The 19297-nt window shown below is 32.3% G+C and overlaps 1 protein-coding gene across 1 annotated transcript in view; it reads right to left on the bottom strand.

Moving 5' to 3' along the window:
- The window catches only part of Cnbd1 (cyclic nucleotide binding domain containing 1), a 417739-nt gene that overhangs the window by 125111 nt on the left and 273331 nt on the right, over positions 1–19297 (bottom strand). The window contains exons 7-8 of the mRNA XM_076835771.1: positions 11811–11928; positions 10519–10651 (exon numbers count right to left, since the gene is read on the bottom strand). Of these exons, the coding sequence (XP_076691886.1) occupies positions 10519–10651; positions 11811–11928 (251 nt within the window). The remainder of the gene's footprint in view (positions 1–10518; positions 10652–11810; positions 11929–19297) is intronic.

Raw genomic sequence — 19297 nt, 5'->3', positions numbered from 1 at the left:
CATTATGATACTTTTTCACTCAGAGCCTATTTTATGTTTTTAAACTGTATTTTTCCTTTAACAGACATAATGAATACAATGTTAAGAAATTCAGTCATTGTTAGTCATGACAGTCTTACCAAACTCTAAAAGAGGGTGCCTCTACAATTGCAGTACTCATTCCTGCATCTCTACTTCACATTGTTCCACAGGCTCAGGATGTCTCCATTCACAGAAGGCACACTCTGGTTTTCCTTGCTTTCACTTTCTAATGAGCTGAGCCTTAGAAAGTAAATAAAAGAACCTCTTTTCTGTTTTCACTTCTTCCTTCTTCCCCCCCTTAATATCAAAACTTATCTTCCCCCCTGTAACATGCCAAACTCTACTTCCCTAATGACTACTTCCTATTGAGGGTGCTGCCTGTCTTCTTATCTCTCCAAATGTGAAGAAACCTTCCAAACAGAAAACAAACTCAAGAGCATGCACAGCCAAAGAGAATGAAAACTGTCAATCCCAGCATGGCACAGATTTATGTGCTTATGTTGAGGTATCTGCTCTAGTGGGAGAGGGATGAAGCAACATAGTGTCCTATACAAATTGCTTCTTAAATTCATGGATTGTTTTAAGTCGGTAGAAACCAAATTATATTGTAATTGTACTTACTTATTTATTTGATACTAAACATAATAAATAATCATTATACAATGTCTAAACATACAGTAAAGCAGAAATGCCATCTATGCTGTTAAGCAACAATAATCATTATCAACTCTTTATGAATAATATTAAGTAGAATATAATAGTTTCTACTTTGACATTTTTAGTAGAAGTTACTTTTATTAAAGTGAATTACAATAAAAGTCATTGTAATAGAATCAAATGGTCATATATTTGGTTTGTTTAGAAGAAATAAAATCAAATATATTTTCATATATTTTGTTTGCTTGGAGTATGAGAACCATAGAATCCCATTTTGTTATTTAAATAAAGAAAAATGCAACTTTATTTTTAAATGTGAAGAGTTATGATGTGAAAATTGTGTTTCATTAACAGGAAATATAATTTTGTCATAAAAAATAAAAGAGGCAATGGTGATTTGTAGGAATAGACAAGGTAGTGGAAAGTGGCTTACCATGTAAGTGGCTTCAGTAGTTGCCTGTGTTGGCATATGAAAAGCTTTATTTACTCAAGGGGAATTTGAATAGATGAGTATTCTATTATTAAAAGGTATTTAATTGTATCCTATCTACTTCCAAGGGATTTGAATTAATAAAATAAATGCTTAATTCATTTAAATTTAATTACTATCTAGCAGCTAGAAATCATTTAAATCAGCAGTAATTTCTTTTTTACTTTACATAACTGTTTATCATATTGCTAATTTTTATCCCACTATTAAGAAAATTAGAGGGCTAAATTCTGAGTAAGAAATTAATTTCTACAAAACACATATGGATGAATCCAACAGATCTAAATTTCTCTTTTATCCAACTGCAAAATCAGCTGGGAACATCAAATGGTTTCATAGTGCATAATTGTATTAGTTTCCTGTAGCTGCTATAACAGACTGCTACAAAATAAGTGACTCCAAAAAACAGAACAGAAATTTATCAACTCCTAGTTCTAGAAAGCAGATATCTGAAGTCAAGTGTTAATAAGGCCATACTGCCCCCAAGGGCTGATTCTGTGTGTGTATGGGGTGGGGTCAGAGGACAAATTGCTTTCCCTTTCTAGCTTCTGGAGGCTGCTGGCATGCCTTGGTACTCCTATGCTGCTGCCTATATTGCTCCAGCCCCTGCCTCTCTGTCTTCACAATCTCCAGTTCCTGTGATTGTGTTTCTGTCAAATCTCCCTTCATGTGATGGCACATTAGGCCCACCTGGATAATTCCTTCCATCAAGATCCTTAATGTTACCACAACTGTTACCTGTAAAAAAGTAATTTGTCTTCTGCCATATGAATTAATATTTCTAGACTTGGGGAATAGGAAGTAAATATACCCCCTGTGAATCCATTTTTCTGCCTATCATAGTAGTAAAAGAAATAATCTAACTGCAATATATTTTTTAAACTATCAAGCTGTTCACAGCTTTGCAGTTTAATCATGTGTTTGATGTTACTGAATAAGAACTTTTCAAAACTAATCTTCTCAAGTATCAAGTATATTTAGGTTTTAATAGCAATGTAGTCATTTGTTTTTGACAAAATTTTCAGAATTTTACTTCTATAGTCTAGTAAAACAAACAGTTTTAAACATTTTATCAACAAGCATTCAGATTCACATATTTTACACATAAGCCAATAACCATGAAATAAAGCAAAATTTCAAAAGACACATATCAGCAAAATAATATATTTTAATGCTACCTCTAGCCATGATATCTCTGGGGTAAATTATTGGAGCACCTATGATAGCAGTGGAAGCTATTTTGAAATTATTAAATTTTACAGTCGTCATACATTTCTATTACTAATTACTACTCTAGCAAGGAAGGTGTACTACCACCTCAAAACAGTTTTAAAAAAAAAAAAAGAAAAAAAACCTTATAGGGGGAAAAAAAGAACCATTCTTGAAATGCAAAAATATTGTAACACAGAAGGATCAATGTGGAAACATTGAATTTTAATTAAATGATCTTGACAAAAAATATTTAGAAAGTAAAGTAACAGAAATGCACACATTCTGTACTTGTGTCTTTAAATAATCATTGATACTATAAATCTTTTAATAGTTAGAAATACAGATTAAACTTGAAGCTGAAAAAAAATGGTAAGCAGAGCCTTTAGCAGCCAAAGGAACATTCACAGACGTCAACAGCCAGAGGATTTGAATTTCAATGACCAAAAGGAGAGTAAAGGGGAAAGAAAGCTTTTACACATTTGGGAGTAAGAACAAATACAAGACTCTCAATGGGAATTACAAATATCTATCCAGAGGGGAAAGTCAATGCATCATTCAGAAAACTATTTATAGCTTGAGCTCTGGGTAGGAAAAAGAGCAATTCTCCAGTGATTGTGTATAAATAATGGTCTACATTCAGAAAAGACTCAGAGCACAGAAAGAATGGTCTGCAGTTAAATACCTCTGGAAAACACCAGAAAAAAAAAATTTGTTCTACCTATGCAGGTGATGGTAAGAATGCGGGTTCATTTAAACTCATGCTTCAGAATTCCTGCCTGGTGTCTGCGGGGAGTGCATAGGTGGACATCCACAGACACATGCATCTGTGCTGCCATGTTTTAGTTCAAATCTAAAAACCCAAAGCATCCCCTACATGTACAGACTACCAGCCAGTGGTGCTAAGGAACCCTGGATATGTTTTTAGAAAGATCTGTTCCATACAATAACCCTGAATAATTAAAATGCTTCTCACATTATTTTTCCTACCAGCATCATTGTGTTTTTAAACCTTTGGCCTCTATACCACCAAAATGGATTCTTAATTGTGCTGGTTTTCTAGTACCTCTCTCCTTTCATCTTTCTCTGTCTAGTTAGTTCTCCTAAAACTTTTACTTTTACTTTTCAGGTCTCTCTTTTATTCAAAAGCCTTTATTTTGTACATTATCTATAAAATATGCTAAATCATATGAACATGACATTTGCAATGCCTCAGACTCTCAGTGGTTTTGTTTGTGCCCTTGGTGCTCAGGAAAAAGCCCTTGACTTGGGTTGTTTGGTCAGCTGTCCTTAGTCAAGATCTGCAAATATACCGTGTTATTTTCCCTGCTTAGAATGATCACTCCCACTTACTAACCATGACCAGAAAATCCTCTCTCCCATTTAGTTTCTACTATTATATGTTGGAAAATAACCACTTAAATATATTGTGATAGATACTATATACATATAAAAATTATTTAAATGGGTGATATTTGTGACCTATTTCAATAACTTTAAAATTACTCTTGCATTTTTTTTTTCAAATTATTCCATCTCTGATATTAAAAATCCTCAAAATAATAAAGAAATCAGTTATTCAAATATTTTAAGTGATTTAACTATGCTATTTATCACCACAAAAACAACCAGCATAGTATTTCACATATAGAAGGTGTGCAATAAAAATATTAATTGAAAAATTTCACATGAGGATATTCTGAAAAGTACTTATTCAGGAAATAGATTATTGTTGGTAAAATATATAACCAGTGCAAATTCCTAGGTTTAAAAGTAAAAGCAACAGAAGCCTTTTATCCAACTTAAATAAAAAGAAGTAGATTAGAGGGTGTTAGGAAGTTCTCGGAGGCTCAAGAAACTAGATTTCAATACTATAGGGCAAGAAAGTAAGGCCTCCAGTGGAAAAGTCCACTCACAATATAGAGTAGAAATGGAAGAAACTCACTTCTGCTGCTTCATCTATCTGATCTCATCACTTGTGATGAAAGAGCTGGGTGAGTCTGAAAACCAGCATACTTGTCACCGTGTTTCTAAGAGCAGCTCACTGACTTTCTCCAAACATTCTGTAAGAATGTTCGATGGGCAGAATTCAGGCCATAGTCCAAATTACAACTTTTACAAAAGATTTCAGAAGAGGTAGTCTTTAATTTTTCTAGTCTCTGCTGGCAAATTAGAAGTGTTAGGCAGGGATTTGGATCAATAAAATCTGCTGTATTTAACATACTCAGAGGTTGTTTCTTACAGTGATAATAATGTTTATATTTATAACTCTATAAGGATAAGGAAATTCAGTAAGTAAGGAATATACCCAAGTTATATTTATCAGTGATAGTTCAATTTCTCATTATCTTATATGATAGAAAGTTGTCTCTGTATATAGTATGATTTAAATATAATGAATAAAAGTAAAAAATTATTGGTTGAAAGATTCTACAAATTCTTTCGCTACTGGTGATGTCAAGAAGAGAATAGACTTTCAGACTTCATTTAACTAATGTCGTCCTTGACACCATGCTAGTATTTGTCTTATTTAACATCTTTTTAAATCTAAATTGGCTTTATTTTACTTGTATTATGAGGTTTTAACTCTGTGGCCTACAAGAATTTTTAATAGTTGAAATATTACAATGATACAATTCTGTTAAATTTCCAGGCAAAGATACTAATGCAACAAATTGTAGTTTAAGCAGGAGTTTTAGTAGTGTGATGAGATATTTTAGCCTCAAATGAGCAAATATCATTTTACTTTTGGTCTAAAGGGAAATAATGACATCAAAATGTCGTTCATTCATCAACAATTTTTTCAATGGCCCAAAAATTCTAGATATTCTTGGATATTAAAAAAGAAAAATGGACCCATTCCAGAAGAATTTAAAGTCTAAGGGAAACTGTCCTCAAATCTATTAATTTTGACAGAACAAAGTTGGAAAACTTCAGCCTCTGGGCCAAACCTGGACTCAGGTCTATTTTTGAATAAGCCTCAACTAAGAATGATTTTTATATTTTAAAGGAACTTTTAAGAAGAGGAGGGATATGAAACAAAAACAATACTCAATTTAAAAGTTTAAAATACTAGCCGCTCATTTACATAAAGTGTTTCCTGATACCTCAGATACAAAATAACAATTGAGCTCTCTGGGAAAAGAGACATCTGTAGAACCTAAATTGATCTAGACAAATTTCTTAATAATAAGTAAATTTTGTGAAATGAAGTCTAAAGAACTTCTCCAGGAACAGAGAAAAATATTATACAGAAAAGTCTAGATGGAGTGGTGACAGGAGGTGGTCTAATAAAATGTCAGGTGAGTCAAATGAGAATGATTGAAAGTAAAACAGACACATCACAGCAAAAATTCTGAAAGTCAAAGACGAGGAGAAAATATTGAAACTAGCAAGAAAAAAAAAATCCTCATTGTGTATAGTTAAACCTCAAATAAGATTGACTGCTGATTTCTCATCAGAAAGATAATTGTAGCCAGAAAATACTAAAGGTATTATGTTCAAAACATATAAACAAGAACTCTTATAACTATAAATCCTTCATCTAGCAAAAGGTGACTTTTGAAAGTAAAGAGAAAATGCAATTCTGCTATTTGTTGCTAGCATATACTCCCTTAAAGAAATACTAAAAACAAAATTCTTGAGGCTGAAAGCAAGCAACTCTGGATACTATGGTAATTTGAATCAAGAAAAATTAAAAAGTGACACTAAAGGCAAGTAGGTAATTAGAAATGTGATTTCTTTTTCTCTCACCCAATTTAAGGAGTGATAGTGTAAAATAGTGTGTATATAATGTTGTTGGCTGTGTAACACATAGAAATATAAAACATTTGCCAATAGCAACACAGAATGGCAGAAGACAACATAAATCTAAGGTAAGGAGTCAATGAAAAAGACTAGAAATGGTAAATAATAAGAGAATAAACCTAACAGACACTATAAATAATTACTTGATTTCCTTTTTCTATTTGTTTAAACGATATAAAAGTTTATAAAAATAGCATACTATTGATTTGTAATATGTATATAGGGATAGATAATATAAGCATGCAGTATTATAATATGTTGTACATAAAGGGGGAAATGAGAAAAGGGTTATATCAGTATAATATTTTTATATCTAACTGAAACTATGCTATTAAAAAAACAAAAGTAGATTCAGCTTAGTTGAGATGTATATGCTAGATCCCAGAGCAATAATTAAGGAAGTACATTAAAATAATAAAGTACATTAAAATCATCAAATAATATAATGTTACATTAGAAAATACTGATTTAATAAAAGAGTCCAGTAAAGAAGGAAGGGAAAGAAACAAAAAGACATCATAATCACAGGCATGTGGTCACCAGCACCCCAGGCAACACCTGATTCTGGGATGCTTGAGTGTCCCTTTGGCCTGTTTTGATCCTAAGCATAATTTGTTAATCTGTAAGAGACTGAAGTTAAAAAGGTGTTGAAATTTAGAATCTAGTCCTAAAACATTTCTTTAGGTAGAGCTTTAGAATACATGTTCTGTGGCTAGTAAACATCTTTTGGTCAGAGATGACTAGGGATCTTTTTTTCCTATTATTATTACTATATTCATATATTTTGTCTTTTAGAACTGAATTGATTGCTAGTATTTTTTCAGATTCTCTGATTATCATGTTTGCCTGTTAAATTACATCTGGAGAAAAATGGAGCCAACCAAAGACACAGAAATACTAAATGTTTGCTAAGTTAACTTATCTTTTTTTTTAATACACATGAAACATATAAGAACTAGTTGATACTAAGAGAAGGTAGTTGGTATTTTTCTGTTGGCAACATCCTGAAATACCACCTGGGAAGAATTTGGATATGATACAAACTGAACAGGCCCAAAATTACAAGCCACATTGTACACATCACTTATAGTCAGATTCCCTGGGTGCATGAAGCAAAGGAGGAGGAGGACTTAAGAAGTTAACAAAGTAAATAGATCCAGCAACAAGATTTATTTATTTCAGAGATTGCAAATGACTAATCCTAAACTCTATTAAGCTTTAGAATAATTAAGTAAATCCCTATGAAACTCATCCAATATATATTCCTAAAATAAGATTAAAACACACATAATTATATTTTGGAAATCATACTACTGCTAATTTTAAACCCAGATGATAAAAATATGATTTAAGCTACAATCCATTTTTTTCTGGTAATAATTCAAAAATAAATCTTAAAAAAAGTCAAGAAGTGTTATATCTGTAGTTCCTCTTTGATATGCCAAGTTTATCACTATCATAAAAGAAAATTAGATTAGTTTGACAAGACTTATTCTTCACCTATGTATGTTTATTTATAAGAACCATAGTATTTCAACATTAAAAGGGGCTTTTAATGATCAAGTGAAATTGTCATTCTTCTTTTAAAAGAACAAATGTTTTCTAAAACTACATGAGTACTACACATTTATACATTTAAAAATCAGTGAAGAGAGTATTTTTGACTTTTTAAATATAATCTCAGATTTTTTGATGCAATAGATAGTTTAACAATCATCACCATTACTTTCCAAGGCATTTATCAAAAGAAACTTAAACGCAACATTTGTCTTAGAAACAATTGTGTCTAACGACTTGTTTTAACACGTTGATGTTAAATTTAAGTATTTTAGATTGATAAACAATTATTATTAGTATCCAAATATGTGATTTTTAATCTATTTGGTTACTTATATATGTATAATTTAAAATATCTTAGATATTTCTTCCCTCTCTTTTAATCACCTTAAAATAGTAATGTTATAATATATTGAGCTGGGTGTGGTAGTGAACAAACACCTGTGGTCCCAGCGGCTTAGGAGGTTGAGGCAGGAGGATCCTGAGTTCAAGCCAGTCTCAGCAACAGGGAGATGCTAAGCAACTCAGTGAGACCCTGTCTTTAAATAAAATACAAAATAAGGCTGGGGATGTGGTTCATTGGCTAAATTTCTCTGAGTTCAGTAAATAAATAAATAAATAATATATTGAAAAGGCTGAGATATCATGTTTTTATATGAAATGACTTTTGAAGTGAGGCAAATTTAATATTTCTTTTTAAATATATTTACTTTTTAGTTATAGTTGGACACAATACCTTTATTTTATTTATTTTTATGTGGTGCTGAGGATCAAACCCAGTGCCTTTCACATGCTAGGTGAACGCTCCACAGCTGAGCCACAATACCAGCCCCTTATATTTCTTATATAAATAGAGAAACGTACAATAATTCTAAGATATATGGATCTTACTTTTAAAAATTATTTCTATGCAATAAATATGCTGAATTTTGAAATGCTACATTCCTTTTTGTTACATAAGTCAGTTTACTACTTGTTTTCCAATGGACTTTTGACTAAAATAATAATGATATTTATACCTTATTAGGAAAAATATTTCATGAACAAAACCACAATATGAATATTCATTTTTCATAAGCAAGAGAAAATATATGTATATGACTAAATATGGGTTAAATGCTGTATTTCAAAAACATGATAGTTGAAATATAAATGTAAGCACTGGAAGAAAATTGGGAACATAATCTCAGCCAATCTATAGTTCATTAACATATCCCTATTCTTTGAAACATAAATTTGCTGCTAATATTTACTGTTTCCCAGTTTTTTAAAAAATCCTCTGTCCCAAACAAAGCTGAACCTCACTTTCTGGTTGAATAGTAGCTTCTCTGGGATATCTCAGCCAGAACTCAAGACTTGTCAGCCAGGTTATTGTTATTAATTAGAATAGTCTCTGGAATTTGTAACTCAGACACTTGTTTTTTTGATTTTTTTGTTTGTTTTTTGTTTTGGGTATTACTAAGAATTAAACTTGGGAGCATTCTACCTCTAAGATGTAGCCTCAGCCCCTTGCCCTTTTATTTCTTATCCAGATGGATCTATACCTTGTGACGCTCCTGTCTCAGCCTACAAAGTAGCTGGAATTATAGGTAGTGAGACACATTTTTTTTAGAACTTTAATCTCAAAAAATTTTGAAATATCCTTCAGTATAATTATGCTTCTGTAGGCTTTGGGCAGAATTATTTTGTTCAGAAGTTTCCTTTTCCATTATAGTGAAGGTACAAGCCTTTACACAGTTTGAGGGGAAAAAAAGAGACAAGGTATAATTCACTGTGTTCTTTTCAATTGTTTCTTGTGTGGCCATAGTGATTCCTTACTGAAGTAAACCCACAGCACTGACCTAACCTCCACTTATCCTTTTGTGTTGATATCTGATGATCAATTGGCTTTCATGGGTAGACCAATTGTCATCATGACTCTATGGCATCTACACTTTGTGTATGCATACCTGGGGAAATCCATACATCCTTATGATGCTTGACATGAAAAATGTAGACTCTTCATTGCTATTTCCTCTTACCTAGGCCTTTCTTATTCTCTGTACAAATGAACATCACTGATATGAAAATCTGGACTCCAAAATACTCCAAAATTCAAGAAAATTCCACACTTGACTTCAGATGACAGATTGCAATCAAACCACAGAGGAATTAAAAAAAAATTGTATAAAATTACCTACAGTTATACAGATATGCATATGAGGTATATATGAAATATAAATGAATTGTGTATTTAGATTTGGGTCCCATCTCTAAAAATACCTCCTTATGTTATGTAAATATTTCATAATCCAAAAAAAATCTGAATATGAAAAACTTCTTGTTTAAAGCATGGTAGGTAAGGATACCCAATCCATAATTATTTTTTCCACTGATAACAAATATATAGCACAGATGCTGATTAGCCACCTTGCTTATTAAGTAGTTGCCCAACCAGGAAGACAGGGAATTAATGGCTATAACCTATCACATTTTTCCTTCACAAATTGACCCTTGTTGTGACTTCAGGGTGAGGCAACAGGAGAAGTAGCACCAGAGAATATAGAGGAATGTGGAAGTAAGGCTACATCTGAAACCACTTCTCAACTCAGTGTGACATCATTATCAACAGAACACAGATACAGTCTAAAAACCCAAGTTAAAATTAGTCACTAAGAAAATTAGGGAATACCTATACTAAGAAATACTATTTCAAAATGTTGAAACTATAAAGAATTATAAATTCCAATAATAAAATATTATGTAAAGAAAATTATCTAAAATTGAATTCAACTCACCATGACCTGGAGGAAATTTTTTCCATTGAAGAAGTGGAATTAGCACATATATGGATAAAGTAGGCCATTCCATATAATAAGGACACTTACGGATTAATTTCAACTTTTGTAAATTTTCACTTTTTACTTTTTCCTGAAAAAAAGATGTTATTATCAAACTTCCAATACTAGAAAATTTAAAAAGAAACAAAAAATAGTAAGTTGACAAATGGCAGAAGAAAAAAATAAAAATTATACAAATGCAAATTAGTGTAAAATACATTTGAATTGTATTGGGCCATCACTCCATGACCACATAGCCGAATTGCAAAATTCATCTCTCAATCTTCTCATTAAAATTATATTTTCCATCTTTCCTTCATAGTATGTTATTTTAAGCCCTGTCATATTCAAAACTAAATTCAAAAATCATAGTTGATAATATCAAGTATATGATAATGATATTAGGAAAATAAAATAAGCAAGATACTGTGATAATTGAAATAAATTGACACTATGTATTTAGAATGAAGTTGAATCCTGAGAAAAGTCACCTGTACCTCTAATAATGGGACCACTGTATCAAAGGAAATCCCCATTTAGAGACTTAAAGTGAAAAGATGGATTCTTCCCCATCTCCATCCAACATGAACTCCTAATTTACCAGCACCTAACAGGACCTCCCAGGGGTTAGAGCCTATCAAGAAAAGCTGGGATAGCAGGACTAGTGAGATCTCCCAGTCCCATCATTTAACAAACTTCCTCTGCCATCCAGGGAAAAAAAAATACAAGAGAGAAAAAAATTTAGATTTGACTAAAAAAAAAATAAATAAATTGTTAAATTTACTAAATAAGTTATCTTAAAATTCCAGAAATAGGGGGTCAGAATTATACTGTAATTATCTATTCATGAAGCCCTTAGTTGGACATTAGTTGTAACATGAAAAAGCATGCCAATCACAAGAAGTAAGACAAAGATAGCCAGTAGAGACTTGGAGACCAGAAATACTAGAGTCTAATCATCTAGTATTCCTGGCACATGATATGCTTTATACCCAAAACACATATTTGATGAATGAATGAATGAATGAATGAATGGTTTGAAATTCATAAAAAAACAAAGGGCACTCAAAAATACAAGTAAAGCGTATGCTTAAAGACTCTTGTTTTCATCTCAAAGATCCACAACCAGCAGAGATTACTTAAGTGATGTTAATCAAATAAAGCACAAACAAATAAAGCACAATTTTTATGATTTCCAGGTCAAGGAAAACTAAAAAAAAAAAAAAAATTAAAAGATGTGGACATCATACCAGTTTTAACTTTTCATATTCCTTTGCGGGGATTTTAAGAATTTCACAATTGTCTTCTGTCACCACTGACTGTATTTCTAATTCCATCTCAGGTGTAATCTTCAGTGATCCAAAAGTACTCAATTGTCCCAGCTGTAAAGATACCAGAGAAAATTTAAATTTTATTAATACTTATTAACATCAAAAGCCAGCCAGAATGATAAGAATAGTCTGGATGAGTCTAAAAAAGGAATTGTAGCTCAAGCTGCAATTCTGTGAAAGAAAGGATGCCAGGTAGCCTTTCATGGAAGGGTCATACTTCTCTCCAATGTCACTTCCCTAGAGCAAGAAAAAAGTTTTATTCTTCATAATCTGAGGGAAATATCACAGCAAAAGATCTTTTATTTTTCCACTGGTTTAAGTGCCAGGATAATGGCTGACACATAATCAAAATTCAATAAATACTTGAGCCTGGAATTGTGGTGCACACCTGAAATCCCAGCTACTCAGAAGACTGAAGAATGAGGATTGCAAGTTTTAGGCCATTCTAAATTTAGAAAGACAACAACAACAAAAAAGAAAAACTTGCAGTGTAGCTCAATGGTAGAGTTTCCCAAGCATGTGTGAGATTTTGAGTTCAACCCCCAGTACCCATACACATACATAAAAAGAAAAAAGATAAATATTTGATGAAAGAATAAAGAAAAATGACACACTTACATGCATGTTCTTTTTTATTATCCTCATATGTTGGTAGGTTATTAATAACAAGATGAATATAGTATTATGCAATGTAAAATCAATGGCATATAGTATGTATTCAATGTGTAGCTTTCTAGTTTAATATGTGAAAGATAAATATTAAGCATGGAAAAATATAGTTATACTTACTGAAATTTATCATAAAATAAAGAGATTATACAGAACTACATGGAGGATCTATATTATTCATGTTTACCTGGAGAAAACTGGAGGACATATGAAGGACAAGGGACATCCTTGTATTGGAGATGAAGGAGCTTCCTAGGGAAAATGTTAAATCAATACAGCTATCCAGATGATATCAGAGGACATTCACTTTTCTACTTCAATTGCACAGAAAGACTGAATATTTTTCTTTTTCAATGAAATGTATAACTGAGGTAGAATCTATAAGTCCAGGTATGAAGAAGAAATTAAAATTGTTAAAGTCATTATAGAATTTAAAGTAAGTGATCCACAGTCCTGGGTTCTGGGACAGCTATACATGTAGAAACAGGGTAACAGACTCAGGACTTGACATAAATGTAGTAACCTACCATACATGTAGTTCTGGGACTTGTCATACATGTAGGGACAGGGGAATAGATTCAGAACTATGCAAGATGAGGAACTGCAATTAAGCTTCCTGGCTTAGATCCTAGGACTTTGGAGGATGCACACATACATGTGAAATGGAGACAAGAAAAACTCCATCCACTAGTCTAAGCAAGTCAGGTAGAAGCTTGTCTTTTAGCTGTGAAACTAGACAGCATTTCCACAAAATCAGGAATCTAGTTCTGCAATTTATGTGGGTGCTGAGTATACATTGCACATAGTACATGACCCAAAGCTGATTGTAAATCCTCGTATATAATTAACCCATAGGATTCAGGATTATAGAAACATTAAACAGCCCTAAAACACATATGGAAGAACAGAAGACCCAGAATAGTCAAAGCAATCCTAAGCAAAAACAGCAATGCTGGGAGTATCACGGTACCTGACTTCAAAATATACTATAAAGCCATAATTAGAAAAAAGCATATTCCTAGCATAAAAATATATGTAGACCGATGGAATAGAACAGAATATACAGAAATAAACCCAAGCAGCTGTAGCCATCAGATTCTGGGCAAAGGTGTCAAAAACATATGCTGAGAAAGATAGCCTCTACAATAATTTAAGACCTGAAATTTCACAACAGTTAGAAGAAAACATAAGGAAAATACTTCAACATACAGGCACTTTCACTTCTTGAATAGGGCTCCTATAACTCAAGAAATAATAGCAAGTATAGATGAATAAGATGGCATCAAATTAAAAACTTTCTGTACAACAAAAGGAATAATTTTAGTTGAATGGAGAGAGAGCCTACAGGATAGGAGAAGATCTTTGCCAGCTATGCTCTGACAGAGAATTAATTTCCAGAATACATAAACAAAACTTAATACAAAAAAATAATAATTCAAACTATAAACAGGCAAAAGAACTGAACAGATACTTCTCAAATAAAGTACAAGTGCTCAATAAGTATATAAAAAATACACAGCATTTTAGCCATCATGAAAATGCAAATCAAAAACTACATTGAGGAGCTGGGATCATGGCTCAGTGGTAGAGTGCTTGCCTCACATGTATGAAGCATTGGGTTCGATTCTCAGCACCACATATAAATAAGGTCCATCAACAACTAAAAAAAAATTTTTAAAAAACTACATTGAGATTCTGTCTCACCCTGGTGAGAATGTCAATCTTCAAGGATACAAATAACAATAAATTATGGCAAGAATTTGCAGGTAGATGGAGCAGAGGACCCCTCATATGCTATTAGTTATAATGTAAATTACTATAGCTAACATAGAAATCATTATGGGGGAGCCTCAAAAAACTAAAAATAGAACTAACATGTGATCCAACTATATCACTTCTAGATGTATATAATTGAAGATATCAATCAGTTTACTAAAGAGCAATTTGCATACCCAAGTTTTTCAAGCATAACTCAAAAGAGCCAGGGTATGGAATCATCTTGGTGCCTGTCAACAGATGAATGGACAAAGAAAATATGGAATATATGCACAGTGGAGTTTTATTCATCCATAAAAAAGAATGAAATCATGTCATTTTCAAGAAAGTGGATGGAACTGAATATCATCATATTAAGTGAAATAAGGCACTCGGAAAGACAAATATCTCATTTTTTTTCCTTGTGGAATCAAGGGGAAAAGAGATGTGAAATTAGAAGGGAGGATACAGAAAAGTAGGAGATCAGGGGGAGGTAGTAAGGGTAGGGTAAGGATAGGTCATGGAGGGTGGAAATAACCAAAATACATTATATGCAAATATGAATATTCCAAAATAAAACCCATTACCTGTACAGCTAATATGAACTAATAAACTATTTTAAAAGACTTTCACGGGTTTTCTTTGTTCAAACTGCAAATTGAATAATATAGAAATTAGAACATTATGAGTGGAAAAAATAAAATGAGAACAAGGACAAAAAGCAAGGAAGTGGTAAAATGAGAGATAATTGCTCTGAGTCTCACAAATACAAATTTTATACTGCAAATATTTAATAAAAACTAAAATTTGTCAAAGAATAGAAACAAAAACAAAAGCAAATAATTATACAAAATGAAAAAAATTATTAAATCAACATTTTGGGGGTGACTCACCCCAAATGACTCACATAGAAAAGAAACTTCCTCATCCTCACAAGGAAACTGAAAAATGTATTAAAATGTCATAATACCACACATTTTATCTATCACATTTAAAATATTTGTCTCTTCTGATCTATGGAACTGAAAAATACTTTTATACGTAACTCTGACATTGTAAAATCCTTTAAAACTGAGCCAGACATGGTGGCACATACATGCTTGTAATCACAGCAACAGGGAAGGATGAGGTAGGAGGATCTCAAGTTCAAAGTCAGTCTCAGCACCTTAGCATGCCTTCAGCAACTTAGTGAGACCCTGTCTTAAAATAAGAATAAAAAAGGCTGGGGATGTGGCTCAGTGGTTAAGTGTCCCTGAGTACAGGAAAAACAAACAAAATACCTTTAAAAACTGGGAAATTATCTGGAACTATCTACTAAAACATAGATAATTTATATAATATCCCATTTGGAAACCCCTCTCATAGGAATCTATCTTACAGAAAAATAAATGCATTTTAAAAATATATTAACAAAAAGTTTATTGTAGCCCTTTTTTAGTGACCTCTAATTGGCCACTGGGTTTGATGTATGTATGAAACTTATAAATTCATCCAAGTCAGGTCATAAAATATGGTTAAACACAGTGACATCTATGGTTAGCCTGGAAAATTCTTGTGAAGAAAAAAAAGGCAGTAGGTGAAGATTTATATTAAAAATCATTTTTTACAAATTAAGCAATTAAAAAGTCATCTCTGTATGTAGGTGCATGTAATTGTTGATTCACTAGTGTCAGTGTGTGGTGTATATATACTTATCTCTCTCTCACACACACACACACACACACACACACACACACAGGGTATACCAGGTTCAGATTCACAGGTTCAGGGGAGAGTAGTGGAGCTGAAATGACACATTTTCAACTTTTTCTTTAAACTTTCCTGCATTTTTTAAATGGCAATGGAGAATGTGTATTAGAGTTGAAAGTTTTAGACATTTACTAAAAGCATATAAAACACAAATTCAAAACAGCATGCATGGTTATTTTCCATCCATGCGTTCTCTCTTGATATATTTTATGTTGATAGATAAAATATTTCAAATTATATGCATCAGATGTTTGTAGTTGTCATTTTTTAGAAACTGTAGATAATTGTCTACTTTATATGTCTGTGTTTTCTGAACTTTTCAACAAACAGCAATTTTTTTGCTGCAATTTATTTTTTGCAGCAATTTATTTTTTTAAATAATTTTTTTAAATAAAACAACACTCTAAGGATATTTAGATGATTTAGATGACATCTCAATCTTTCTCAATTTTTTTTAGAAAATGTCATTCATGAAAACTATAAACATAATCCTCTTCTGATGGGAACAGTGGGTGGATAAGCACAAAAAGAACATCTCTCTTCTTAATTCTCATGTTATTTGACTAAAACGTAAATTGAATTGATGGTTAACTTTGAGAAATGATGGATTCTTATACTTAAGAGTTTTTAAACTGACCCAAATAATCTTTTCTTCTGAATAAGAAGTGACAAATCTTTAAAGATTTCTTTCATATAAAATCATCTTGAGATTTGTTTTAAATCACCTTTCATAAAATTTAACTTATCTGGAGAACAGAGTACAGAAGAATTTTATATTTTTCCCCCTTTGTACTACTTTTTCCACTGCTTCTAGCTTCCAGGCATTTACACATTAAGCAAAATCAATAACTAAAATTAGAGCTGCTATTTTTAAACCAAGGAAAGGTTTTGATCTAAATCCTGTGGAATAGAATTCTTTTCTCTAAGAGGCTGAAGAAGCAGACAGAGAAAATACAAAACTTCTCTAGATACAAGCTTATAACGTAGGTCTAATGAATAGACTCTGGACTTCTAAAAGATGCCCAAAGCCTATTATTCTGTAATTTGTGAATATTTGTAATTTTTTCTTGAACAAGTTTCTGTATCTTTCATTAGAACCTCAAAGTTGTCTGGGTCCCCAAAGAAGATTAATAAGTACTGCTCCAGAGAGAAATATGTTGCACATTTCCCCCCTGGATTTAGAATTGTGGTAGCTTTTGTGGGAAGTGCATTCTAACAGCCAAAGAATGACTGATTATGAACAAGGGTAGGGAGATATTGCATTTCATAATATTTCACATACTTACAGGGAATTGGGGCCATAAGGAGGTTAACAAATGATATCTGAAAGAAGCAGGGACAAACTTGATCTGAGGACAATCTGGTAGGCACCCGATACGATACATTCTGTTGGCTAAGGGATTGGCACGTGTGCTCAAATAGGAATTCTTTGGGTATATTCATTCCAAATCTTTATACCAAGTCAAAGAGTGATACCTTCTAAATTACAGAAAAAGAATTGATCTTTCTGGGGTTCATGAATAATTATGTACTTTCTAGGTAAGAAGAACAAATTAAGACACTTGTACATGTAACCAATAAGTTGTTCTTTAAAAGTTGGCTAATCATGATTTCCTATTATGACCCCTATGCATTTTGGCAAAAAGAGTATAGATACCAAAATGGATCAAAAAAAGTAGAGGAAGAAGTTCTTTTCATTTTCTCTAAAACAGAGTGGTCTCTTCAGCCATTCTTGGAACAGTTCTGCCTTCTTAAAAGCTCACAGAAAACACTTGCCTGAAATTTCTAGTACATTGGCTACTCTGAATTTTACCCACCTTCAAGATTCTGCTTGAAGACAAGCATGGTGGCATACACCTGTAATCCCATCAGCTCAAGAGGCTGAGGCAGGAGGATAGCAAGTTCAAAGGTAGCCTCAACAAAAGCAATAGGCTAAGCAACTCAGTGAGACCCTGTCTCTAAATAAAATACAACATAGGGCTTGGGATATGGCTCAGTGGTCAAGTATTACCCCCCACCAAAAAAAATCAGCTTCAATTCAGCTTGTGTTCCTTCTCTTTCAAAGAGACATTTTTGATATCATTCATCTCTAAGATTTTGAATGAATTATGTACTCTATTTTTTGTTCTGTAACATGCAATTTCTCGTAATTTAGTGGTCTCTACAAAAATTAGTCACAATAATGAACCACTATCTTCAAGACCAGTAATGTTCTGATTAAATATTGTACAGTTTGAAAAGTCATAAAACCTATTTTATTGATTAAGTCTTAAATTTGGTGTATAGAAATTGTGATGCTTTGCTTAATTCTGTGGTTTGAAAATTTGTGAAACTCAGTTTATGCCCTAGCACATTTTTAAAATATTAATTTTTAAAGATGTTCTATGTACACTTAAAAGGAATGTACATTCTAAATGTATTGTTTGCAATGCTGAATACATGTCTGTTAGGTCAAGTTTATAAATTATGTTGTTCAAGATTTCTGTATCTCTACAGGTAATTTTGTTTGGTTCCTCATCAGTTATTCAGGATGTCTATTAAACCCCCCCCCAATATATTTGTGAAATCTTTTTCTTTTTCTCTCCATAAAGTTCTCTTTTAGTTTATTGTAAATTCTTATATTGTTATTTTGGTGTTTATCCTGGTGACTGCAAAATGCATCTATGTCTTATTAAAGTGCCTTAAATTATTTCCTAAAAGTTCTGATCCACCAGTCTCTGCTCAATTGCTCATCTCTATGATGCTTACAGCTGACAGATGTCTCTAAGGAAAAATAACAGGATGTACCTGGCTCAAAACAATGTATTTTCCTTCTCTTTCAAATTGTGACCCCTCAAACCTTGGTTCCCTTTTTTGTCCTTCAGTTGTTTCAAACTGTTTTGTGTTTGTTTCATTTTACTCCACTTTAATTGTTGTTCTCAATATGGAATTGATCTGAGGCAAACTATTTCATTGTGGCAAAATGTACATTGATATCTAGCAGACTGAAGTAACTAAGTTCTTTTAAAACAAGATCTCCCTTCCATGCCTCTTGCCTGGACTTTTTTTTTTTCTTTCTTTCTTTCTGTCCTTATTCTGTCTACGTAAAAAACCATCATTCAGAATAAGCAATCAGACAAGGGTAGCCAAGCCTTTGCTCATAGAGAGTAAGAGAAGAGTGGAGAGTCTGGTATAATATCCCAAACTTTCAACATACATTAGTGTCCATGATAGCAAAAAATTTCTAAAGAGCC

The sequence above is a fragment of the Callospermophilus lateralis genome, chromosome 16 (assembly GCF_048772815.1).
Source record: "Callospermophilus lateralis isolate mCalLat2 chromosome 16, mCalLat2.hap1, whole genome shotgun sequence".
In the NCBI taxonomy this organism is placed as follows: Eukaryota; Metazoa; Chordata; class Mammalia; order Rodentia; family Sciuridae; genus Callospermophilus; species Callospermophilus lateralis.
Note: the sequence above shows the minus strand (reverse complement) of the source record. Positions and strands in the feature narration are given on the sequence as shown.